General features: G+C 43.7%; 1 protein-coding gene across 1 annotated transcript in view; it reads left to right on the plus strand.

Annotated features, from left to right (window-relative positions):
• The first annotated feature begins 273 nt into the window (after window positions 1–273).
• LOC142761718 (eukaryotic translation initiation factor 4E-like) overlaps window positions 274–12,246 on the plus strand; it is a 37,917-nt gene continuing 25,944 nt past the window's right edge. The window contains exons 1-3 of the mRNA XM_075881540.1: window positions 274–343; window positions 6,592–6,837; window positions 10,305–10,418. Of these exons, the coding sequence (XP_075737655.1) occupies window positions 6,604–6,837; window positions 10,305–10,418 (348 nt within the window). The 5' untranslated portion in view covers window positions 274–343; window positions 6,592–6,603. The remainder of the gene's footprint in view (window positions 344–6,591; window positions 6,838–10,304; window positions 10,419–12,246) is intronic.

Genomic DNA, 12,246 nt, shown 5'->3' on the forward strand with positions numbered 1-12,246 from the left:
TTGACTAATTAACCAGTTTTATTATCCTAACATGTCCACATAATTATATACGTATGAAATCAGATTATTGCTCGATTCTAAGAAGAATAAATTCGTTTATGTAAACATTTGTATGCATTACATTAAGCATCACACTTGCCTAGGCTATCGGTAATCTTTCTGTTATACCTCCATCATTCCAAATCTGAACAGTATATTTTAAAACCACTCAATTCTTGGCCAATCCCCCACAGTGGGCATGCGCCACTAACAATAGGAGAACAACAACAACAACAACATTGGGAACAGGCAGAACAGTCGGATAATTTCCAACCACCATGGCGGCGAAGGGCGATGTTTGAAGGTATGTGAATCCTATTTTCACCACGTTTCGTGCTTGCGACTCTCGCAGACATTACCGGAGGATACAGGTTCATATTTTCGACCTTTTTTTTGACATTAAGGGTTTTCGGCTAGGGCTCCCAGATGCGTTGCTTAGCTGCACCGGATTTCGTGTATAGGCATAAGCACTGTGAGCTAGTGTTTCCTCGTTGATTGCGTTGGCCTATTTCGTTGTTATGAGCTTTTAGTTAAGTAACATACGCTTCCGACTCTACTGTAAGTCGTTGAGGCGCCCTATTTTTTTGTGTGCAACTAACCGTGTATACGGCCCAGTGAGTGCCCGTGCGCGGGGGCAAGACCCGGAAACGTTTCGTATCACGAGCGTCACCAAGAGCGCCTTGTGGACGAGCTTTGCCGTCACATGGTGCTTCTTGACGTGTCCAAGTCTCGCCCCACGACAGTCACCTCTTTGAAATTATTCATAGTTAGCTTGTTTCTAACGGGAGCCGGCGCTGCCCACGGGCGTTGCCAGTCCTGGCAGCACGTCAAACATAGTTCTATGCTATGTAGCATGTACATGAATTAAGAATCTGTGCTTTGCAGTCTGTTAGCGTGGCTGAAGGACAAACCATTTAGTGAGAAGAGAGCTGTATGGGTAAGGTGGCAATTTTCGCAAAATGCATGGTTTATAAGAAATTGTACACAGCATGTCTGGCTGATTGTTATGGCAACTAAACAAAAATCCCGAAAAGATTTCGGCCTTGCTTACCGCCTGATTATTATGTATGAGCAGAGCCAATTGTAGAGCTCTGCAGTACCCGAAATGCAGGGACACTGCCCCAGTGTTTAGCGGGATACCGTCCAGGTTTTGTCAGATGCATTCAGGCTTAGTGTAGACTTCATTCTTCTAACAATTTATTCAGGTTAATTGTAAAGAGATTGATTTGAATAACTATTTCACTTAACCGAATTGATGTTGTTGCAATTGTAAGCCTTAGGTTTTGTACCAGTCAATGCTACAAGCCTAGTATGCCAAGACATATTTATGTGCATTGGGTTGCTGCATCGATGTGCAATCTGATATTAAAACTTCAAAAACATTTCTTAAAGCATCGACCTTTTGAACATTCTAGGGATATTAAAGCGAAACAATCTCTGTATAATTCTGAAACATCTGAACATGTTCATATGCAAGTTTAGGCTTTTCTTCTGTTACTGTTAAAAGTCACGTTACAGTACATTTCGTCCACTTTCTTTCTTTTCACCATAGGAATATGTAGGCGAGTTTGTTGCGTCAATGTGGCCAAGACCATCATGATGTCGCGACTCACTAATGTTTTCAACTAATTTAACGTGCTCCGCTGAGGTGATGGCCACTATGTGAACTCACTGAGAATCGTGCCCCTGGCGTCACAGTGATGTGAGAATTTCAAGATGATGTCACCACCCACATTTTATTTAAACGAAAGTGTTTCGTGTTGAGTCTACCAGCACTTCAGTAACGAATTTTTGTCTCGTATATGAGGTGATACGATTGATATTGACGAATGAGAAAAAAACTAAGAAAAAAATGCACAACCGGAAATCAAACGTTTGACCTCTCGGCCCGTGACGCCAAGCACTCGGTGCACAACAAACACACTTTCATCATTACAGCGATTAGAGGTGTCGCGATGGTGGGTCAAAATGGTAGTCGAGACGGTGCCATAGTGCGCCTCTCAGGCAGCAAAGCTCGTCAGGCCCTCTAGTTTCGTTGCACACCACACTGTCTTGCGCTAAAAAGACGCATATATGTTTGAATGAAAACGAATTAGCACTTTTGAATAAGGTGAGACTGAACTGCGTTGGAAACTTTTCACCGGTGCCAGGTTCAGAGGAAAGCCGCGTGGCGCCGCCTGCGTCACTGACACTGTGCTTTCTGTTGGAGGACTTAGGCAGGAAGGTGGGGTGACGCTTTTATTGAGCTGTGATACAAAGTAATATGGCATGACATTTAGTAGCGCCAAGAGAGAACGTTTCGGCAAAGACTCAAATATTCAATGGTCTCTAGAGGCTGTGGTCAAAGTGGTTATGACAGTCAAAAACACTGACCTTGCTAGCATCGTGAGTCACCTTTGACGCAGTTATGTTCTCTACCTTTCGCTTTGTGCTAGCGTGCGACGGCTATCAAAGTAGTCCATCTTCCACAAGCAGCAACAATGTTTCTGCGCTGCCGACTGCTTCGAGTCGCTGACAAATAAGCTGCTGCGAAAGCGCAGAAAGCAGAGAGCGCGCTTTGGGGAAGCTAAGCAGAGACCAGCGGGACGGGGCACATACCGTCTGCGTGCATTGGCAGATCGAGCTACGTGTTGCTGAAGCGCAGCGTATTAGTGTCTGCGTATGTGCAGGTTTATATTTCCCTACCCTTCGGGGAGCTGCCCACTGTGCAGTTCATCTCTTTAGTACTGAACAAAATCCGAAAACTTCGCAAAAATGCTGGAAATCGATTCTCAGGGTACAACTCACAGTATAAGTCGTCATTTATTGAAATTTTTAGTGGCTGGTCTTATTTTCTACGTTTTTGCGTGCGTGTACCAAGCCACTCGGCCCATGCGAGTTCGAAGCCGTGATGGTACGACTCTCTTATTTGACAGCTGGCCGGCCACACTACTTTGAAGGGAGCACATTGACATCGCAACACAGTATGCATTTATGTCGTGGTCTTTCTACCAGTGACCCATTCTGTGCCAAACGATGAAGTGGAGCAGGAAGCCATATAAGGGCTAGTCAGGCAGTCTAGGCCACCAACGTGGTCCAACGTGTAGCGTCAACAGTAGATAAACTAATGTCATTACTTAGGATGTGAAATGCATTGTTTCATCAGCTTTGCGGAGGCAGAAAAGCTGCTATAACACCTGAATTATGCTATCGTAGATCGTCATTTTGAGTGTAGCTACGGAGTCTGCGTGGCGATCGCCGTGCAGTTTTTTTTTGTTCGAGAGGCACCGCATGTGTGTAATTTATTGGCAGTTTTAGAGCTCTGTGCTTACGACAGCTGCTCATACGTTCATGCTACTGCAAGCCATTTACAGGTTCAAATAATCAAAATTGGTTGACTTCGTCACAATGGAGTGCATGAAATAATCGAAAATGAGACTGGTTTGCATGCGTACCATCCATTGCCTTTTTCTTTTTCTTTTGCCGGATTTGACAAAGTGAAGCAACAAACTGTATTCTAAGCTAGCCAATGAGGTCATTTTGTAAAGGTGTCCAGGGTTCGCATTATGGCTGAGCAGCACGTATCCAAACTCTACGCAGCTTGCGATCTCTAGAAAGCTTGTGCGACGTTGTGCCATGACTCATGACTGATAATCCTTTTATGAAAGCAGTCAGCGCCGCAGTAGCTATAGTCGCTTATAAGTCAGCGGCATTTCTCCCTCAAAGGCTTATGCACACAAGCATGAACCACAGGTTCTGTTTGGTGTCTCTTTCCCAGTTGTCAGACTTTGTGATGGTTGTGTCCAAACTGCAGCCATACTGGGCAAAGAAATTAGCCCCTGCAATTGTGGCTTCTCCGTGAGAGTTTGGTGTCATCCGCGGTTCATTTTGCGATAAAACTTATTAACGGAATGAATGTACAACGCGCGCTGCAGAAGTCGGGGTGCGTTCTCTTGCTGTGTGCGCCTCTGTGCAATTAAGAGGTCGTGTCTCAGAGTTGGGAATGTCATGCAGATTTTTTGTCGTATTCGTTAACCTGTAAACCTTTGCGCCCAGTTTACTGCAGGCTATTTCAGAGCCCAGCGCTGTGTTATGCCATGATAAAAATGAATTGCAGCTCGAATGAAACATCAAGCCTGCAGTGTGGTTAAAGGCATACTGGCGCAAAAACGTTGGCCTAGCGTTTTTCTGCTGCAATGAGTTCTTTGGGGCCTGTTAGTCGTAACACAACACATCGTTTGCAGCAGCATGCGACAGATAAATAATTACAGGCCTCTAATTATTGGCAGGTTTCGGTTTGAGACAGCTCCAAAAACTAGAAGCCAACTGGTGCAACTATTGCCACATAGTGTGTGCAGCTCTCAACCACGTCAGTCCACAGAGCTCTGACACATTTCCGCACGCTCCGCTTCAAGAATTATCTCTGAGTAGGAAACGGTAGTGAAATGTCACCATTCACAGAACCTACAAAGCGCGCATCAGGTCCACCCACTTGTGACCAACCGCTGAGAAGTAGAGACTGCGGGAACAACACTTAGCAGTAACAAACCCGTCGATAGAAAAATGGCGGCAATGACGTCATCATGACTTGCTTTATTGACTGTGGTGTGCTGACCTGAGAGAACTAAGAGGTTGCCAAAGGATCCCTTTCCAGGGTGTCAATGGCACCATGGAGTCAAGTTCTCACGCAAACTTCAAAATCGATTAAAATACCTTTAAAGTTATGTTCGCCGTTGATATTTTGCAGAGGATATACGAATGTTCACTGGAATCGATACCGCAGGCTATCTCGGCCGTGAATATTTGTGTCAGAACCTATTTAAAAGGCTTTGAAACAAGTCTGTGCCTAAGCAGTGGGAATTTATCTGAAGTCCTGCGTTTTGCTAACCCTTATAACCCACCGAGTAGTTTTGGAACCTTAGAAGCTTTAAAGTAATATAGATATTTATTGTTTTTTTACACTAACCGTTTGATGCTTGAATTATGAAACCACAATTTTGTTTTTCATTTTCAGCATGAAATATCATATTTTGCTTAATTCTGCAAATTAATTGTCCAAAATGCCACTTCAATGCATACATCTGGGTATGTTGCAGAACTGAAACAACAGGCACTTAAGCCAGTAAGTGGCTCAATACACAGACGTAATGAAAGCCAAACTTCGAACCGAGGTTTTTGATTGTCGATTGTCACTTGTTTAAATGCGAATTTGACTAGTTTTTTTTTCACGGTGATCACGTGACATCGTGTCGGCGACTAGGTGGGAACTCAAGACTTCGCCGCCTAACGTAACAGACTTTGGGGAGTTGAAAATGTGCCGTAAATGTGAACAGCCAAAATATTCATCTTGCTCATCATGAGGCAGAGCCAGTTCCTTGTTGGGATAATTTTTGTTCCTTTGCAAAAAGAATCCTCAGCTCAACAAATAAGCTTTGCTCAACCATTGACACTTTCAAAAAAAGTTTCGAAATATTCTCTTAGACTTTAGATAGTGTCATTAGGAAGAGTGGATTTTCAGGGTGGAATTCCTCGCGGTTCTTGGCAGTTTTCTTTCATACCATTTCATGTGCTGGAGAGGCACTTGGTTCATGTACCGTATTTTTGTTTTCATCCTCACTGCTTTCTGAAGGGCAACTTGTGCTTGTGCATCAGGATCAGCATCAATATACAGACAGCTATTGTTACTATAAACTTCAAGCGCCAAGCACCTGCGGAGCCCTATTTTTCCATGAAGTGAGTGGACGTCGGTGCTCTAATAATAATCAAAATACGAACATGTCATACCGGCATTCACCACACACTGCCTCAAATGCCGAATGTCGCGAATTTATGACATACCACAAAAGCGATCATTGTGAAATAAACGTTTTTCAGAACGTGAAATGCGTGCAGCTTCTTGTATGTCTGCACACGAAAAAGTTTTTATAAAACATACACCTTTGGTCACTCATGTGAGAAAGAAACGAAGAAGCGAGAGCGTGGTCATGTGCTTCTGCTCTCCTTCATGAACTTGGGAACATTAGGTTTTAGCCCAGAATACCTTGCATGAGATGGTGTAGATGTGTCGTGCTTAAAGGTACGTATTTTGCGAGTACGTGACAACCGGAAGCGAAGGCAGAACACGTTTTTTTGCTTGCTTGGTCGGCGTTTTTTGGTATCTGCCGAATACATGACACGTGGCAATAAAGGTTAAACTGGCACTGAAGAGAAAATAATCTCAGTTGTATTTTTGCAAATTACCTTTCCATTTTACCAAAACAATTATTGTTGCTTTGAGAAGACAATTCATGATCCAGAAAGGGCTAAAACAAAATACTGGGGTTGACACAGTCTCATCATTAAGGCATTATAAAAGTGGGGTTTAGATGCAGTATGTTAATCTTGTGACATCAGAGCATTTTTTATCCTAAATATGAACCATGATAGCAAAAGTCATTACAGCAGTTCTGCGAGGGAATCGCTCCAAGCTCAATGTTTCACTGTAGTGTCCATTGAAATACTTATATAGGTGCCTAGAATGCTCTGTAATTCGAGATTGTAGGCACACCCAGTGTTTAACCCAATTTTGTGCAGAGCGATTCTGGCATGGCTGGACCTGTCAAAAAGGCCCCTCGTCCACATCCTCCACTTCATTCGATAAAGCACCCGCTTCAACATCGATGGAGCGTGTGGTACTACAACAACGACAAGAAGCGCAGCTGGCAGGAGAGCCAAATTGAAGTCGCCTCCTTTGACACTGTTGAGGATTTCTGGGCCCTCTTTACCCACTTGGAGGTGGCCAGTAAGCTTCGTCGTGGATGTGAATATTCTCTTTTCGAGGTAAACACACCAGTTCGTTTTGTTGCAGTATAGTTTTCTTGTCTTGTGGTATATTCTGTACATCCTTGGTATTTTCTGTAAAAAAGTTTCTTTGCCATATTTTTGGTCTTTTGATAGTAGGTAGGAGGTATCCACATATCATATGGGGCTATGACCATTAAGATGAAATAAAAACATTCTTTATTGTTCATCACCACGCTCAAGTATATGTATCACCTATCATCACTGGTTTGAATAATTGATTTTTTCGTGTTGGATTTGTTTCTTGTGATCCCAGCACCAGCTAGGGCTTAGTCTAGCCATTGAACGTTCAAAATTAGTTTGAACTTGCATGCTTGGACAAGATAGTGATATTTACCTGACCTTTGTGCAAACCTACGTGCATGTGTTGAGAAAGCGTACTTGGCTGACCCACACTAGGAAAAAGCCCGTCACTTATGGGGATATGTCAGTTTATAATTTTTGTAGTTACACGGACCCTTGCTTGCATATATGAATTATAGTGTCAGCTTAGAAATGTAAGTGTAGGCAGTAATATTATCCCATTGCTGAAGGTCTTACATGTGAATACGTCTGAAGGTGGCCTTTTCAGCCAGTTTCTAGCAGCTTTGGTTTTGCTTGTCTTGGTAAATCTGACGGAGGTGCATCCGTTGTCGCTAGCTTCTCCTATGGTGGTGGTGTCACGCGTGCATGAGCGTGCAACTTCACCGTTAGAAACGCGTGCATTTTTACCTGAAGTGAGTGACGAGCAAACAAGCTTTTTGTTTGAAGACAGTGCCTCAGTTTCAAGCTTTTACAGTTACAATGTTTTGTGTCAGCTTGAGACGTCGCAGCCGTTCAGGCTTTTGTTTGTTTGAGGTCTCAAATGGTCTCCTCCGCTAAACGTGGTTAGGTTCTGACCTTTGGGCTCAATCTCAGAGCTATTCTGGTTAGGTGCGAGGTCCCCACATCATTGGGGGGTGCGATGTGCTAGGGCTGGTTGCAAACCTCATCCCGCCCAGAAGGCACCTGGAGAACATTTTGGCCCCCTACTGGCTGCGAGAGAGGGTTAATGACCGGGTATGAAACTTCAAGCTTGATTTTCTCCCCTTATATTGAACTTACGATAGCAAAACATATTGAATTCGAGTATGTGAATCTAAAACAAATCATTGTTTTTTACAGTCCCTTTGAACCACCCCAAACAATTGAGCAAGCAAACATTCAATAAAAAATTATTTGATTTTAAAGTGATCGTCTCTGAGCATCAGCAGGCTAGCCCAATCGCAATGGACATTATCTGAATGAGTCAACATTAATCCACAGTGTTTAATCATATGCGTCCCACATACAGTTTAAATTGGAAGTCACTGTCGGGACGACTGGATGTTAATTTACTCATTATTTGCGTGCACCAAGAGCATATAATGGATCTGCTGCTTTAATGTCGTGAATTGCTGTCTCACCATCACCTCGCACTGTCATTACATGTTACTGAGAAACAGCTTCCTCGATATCGATTTCAAAACTATTTTTAAGGTAGCAGTATTAAAAACACATGCGACCTATTTCGAGGAACCATAATACCCAACAAAAAATCCTGGGAAATTTCGGTTACCTTCGATGCTGAAGTATTGCTCGAGTGGTGCATCATGATCTCAGAAGGCTCAGTGGAGGAGTTTGTGTTGAAACTCGTTCTATGGCATGCCCAGGGGTGCAACCGCTGCGCCAATTATGCCAATTTTATACAATTCCCTACTGTTGAATAGAACTGTACCAAAGTGATAAGGGTTGCCGAAATAATGCCGCGCTGAGTGAAAATGTCCGACAAGCCGCAAAATTTATCTTAGGTGCCCTAATCTCTGCGAGGAACGGAGGCCACATTGGCCCCCTGTATTTTACGTCGTCAATCAAACCAAGCGCGCAGACCCTTACCCTAAGCCACGGTGTAAGGCCCCACCGCGGTGGCCTAGTTGCTAAGGTGCTCGGCCGCTGAGCAGCAGGTCGCAGGATTGAATCCCGGCTGCAAGGGCTGAATTCTCGGTGGAGGTGAGAATGCTGTAGGTCCGTGTGCTCAGATTTTAGTGCAGCCTAAAGAATTACCGTGGTCGATATTACCGTAGCCCTCCACTACATCATGTCTCATAACCATATGGTGGTTTGGAACGCGAACCCCACGTATTTATGAATTAGGCCACGGTGTAATTTATGCACTCGTTAGGTGAGCACGTTTGTGAGATCCGATTGACCGGATAAAAAATAAGATGAAGTGATGCTGGTGGCCACGGTGGATACTCATCGGTGGGACGGCGGAACTACATGCGAAAAAAAGAGGCGTTGCTGTAGCCATCAACGTGTTGCGGGGAATATGAATTTATTAGCCAGCAAATGTGGTTATTTGGTGCTAGGAACGTATGCCGTGTTTTCGGCTGACGTGCTGCAAATGCCGTCATTGCCAGCCGCCATGTTGGTTCCCATAGCAATGGCTAATTGAAATTTTTCAGGCTTGAAGTTTGGTCGTCTCGAGATCCGCTGCCATCGCCGGGCCAACGGGCAAGCACATTGTTGCTTTATATGGTTGAACTTATCTTGTAAGCGAGCCAAGAAGTTGTGTCCTAAACAAAGAAAGAAAATAAGAAAGGTGGGGGTGGGATTCAGGGGGGGGGGGGGCGTTGTAGCGGTTGGAAAATTAGCTGACCTTGTTTAAAATTGTGCAGAACGCTGTGAAGCTTCCTTCGCCGTTGTTCACCAATGCTTCGCAAAAAAGTGTATCAAGACTTGGAACGGGCCATTGGCACCAGTCACAGGACACAGTACATTTTGTTCAATTATTCATGCGATTATGCACCGCATAATTGAGTGCTCGCATGGTCACTGACGTCTAAAAAAGTTACTGGCAATTATTCGGGGCAGCGAAGTGAACGACGTTTTGGCTGCCCTAAAAAAAAATAAAAACAGACGCACCTGTGTAGCAGTTCTTCCCTTTTGTCGTCCCCCGTACTCCTTAGTTTTACGAATCTCCCGAAGGTCAAGGTCCCGAGCTTGACAGAGCCACATGTGAATTCGCACAGTCAGTTACGTCACTGGACAGACGCGGGGATTGCTAATGCAGACTTCAGTGTTTGCTTTCTGAATACTACTTTCACTGAAATAGCAGCGCCCATGTTCATATTGCATTATTTAGGTGGTTGAATGTTTTGCGCATGTAATTATTTATTTTTTATTGTAAGGGTTCTTTTTCGTACTGCTCAAAATTGGCTCTTTCACGATTAAACAATTTTTATTTTTTCTGTAACCTGCTTCACATTCGAATTTTAGTGCTTCAAAAGTATTATTTTGTTGCTCCGAAAATTGCTCCAAGTTCTATTTTGGCTGTCGCACCATTGCATACTGCCAAAGCACATGTGAATGGTTGCTGAGACAGGTGGACTTGTACCTTATATCAGTGGCTGGCTATCCCTTTTTACAGACTGATGTTTCTATTACAGTATGGCATCAAGCCCATGTGGGAAGACAGCCGGAACCAAAACGAAGGCCGTTGGCTTTTCAGCTTGAACAAAAGCCACAGGACTACGGATTTGGACAACTACTGGCTGGAAATCGTAAGTTATCTCTTTACAAAAGTAGAAAGAAGTTTGACATTGCAAGTATACCCACTTTTATTTAATTGCGTAAGAATATAAAGCAGTCTTGCCTGCATATAACGAACTCTGTAAAAACTTGTATTCAATAACTTGTATAATTCAGTATAAAACATTTAGAAAGTTACTGTGTTTTCAGTGTAAATTCCAATAAGCATGTTGGCTTTATGGCACTAATTTAGAATTACTCTATTTACTGGTATAATTTGTGCACACTTTTTTGTGATTTCGAAGCGCTGAAAAGGGGTTGTGCAAATTACGCAGATTTCACGAAATGACGTAAAGTAATGTACAATGGTATATTCAGTCGCCGACCCATTTTCCGGAGTTGGCGAAGACTGCAAAATAGTCTAAAATTGAAGTCTGAAAAAATGATCAAGCCTATATAAAAACACAAATTATGCAATTCTTCCTGCTTTTCATCGGGACGAGAAATTTTGGTTCTATTTGGGCTATGGTAACAATGTTAGAGAGCACGTTAGCAATCACTGCTGCTGACCGTTGTGGGAGGCAAAGTGAGTGGCTCTATGGACCCAAGCAAACAAAGCTTGATGCCGCTCGCAAAAACATGTATGCAACGTATCGCATGTTTGGTGTCATTTAACAACACGGTCTGGGATTATTTTACCTGCACAGACACTGTACATTATGTTAGCCTTCAGCGACCATCAAAATAGCCCTCTCGTGGTCGCGATCAAACCCGCGTGTTCCAAGACAGTGATTCTCACAGTGTCCTCCAACTCGTGGACATATCCAATTCGACCTCCCCTGAATGGTTAGAGGTGGCTAGCAGCGTGCTGCCTCTTTTCCATAGTTTTTTGCGCAATGCCATTTTAACGCTACGCAGTTTTCACAATTCTTGACACAAATGAGATTGCTGGAATGCGTTTCACCCCAACAAATGCTGCCCCCAGAGATCTACTTTAGCAGGCGCATCTCTGAGACAGTGCACTGACTCTAATAGAGGTAGCCGTTGAAATACGTTTAACAAGGCCGCCCGCCTGACCCCCTAAAAGGTCTGTCTGCAGACTCTGGATCGCTCTTCAAAGATCTCAACATGATCACAAGCACGTTCAGACTTAATGAAGCTTGTTTAGGAGCTCTGTTACTTTACATTTTGTCGACTTGGTTTTTTTTTACGCTGGGAACGTGCTGGTGGATTCAGTGTGCCGATGTGGTCAAGCGGGCCATGACGTCACAACTCACTCAAATTTGTTTGTTTTTTTGAGTAATTGATTGCGCTTCTCTAATTTGGACACCGCGAGAATAGCTCCCCAGATCAGTAGCCAAGCACTGTGCCCCCCTTCCCTCTCAGAGTGCTATTGGGCTATCGCGAACAGCAGCAAACATATGACACGCACGGTGGCTCAAAAACACTTGGCACACTAACACGACTAACACGATGTGCGCATTAACGGCCGAAAAAAAACCTCTCAGAAAATAAAAACCTACCGTTTTATCATTTGTGATAAGGTTGACTGAAAAAGAAACTCTGACATTTTCCTAGCGAAGGAAAATAAGACGTGGCTTCCAAATTCGGAAGATAGTGCGGGCTAAAAAAATCAGGCATGGCCTCTGCAATCGGAAGCTAGTACGCGCTTCCAATTTTGTAGGCCGCACAACTAGCTACTGCAAGCCGAACTCAACGAAGCCAACAAAACGTCCAACATGGCGGTTTCCGAAATTGAGAGGCATAGCTCGGAAGAAATAGTTTAGTCCGGAAAGTCAATCTTGGTAACAATAATTCTTTCGAAAAAATAGTTGCGAAGGTGCATTACTGCATGGGAAC

This window comes from Rhipicephalus microplus, chromosome X (genome assembly GCF_043290135.1).
Source record: "Rhipicephalus microplus isolate Deutch F79 chromosome X, USDA_Rmic, whole genome shotgun sequence".
Classification (NCBI taxonomy): Eukaryota; Metazoa; Arthropoda; class Arachnida; order Ixodida; family Ixodidae; genus Rhipicephalus; species Rhipicephalus microplus.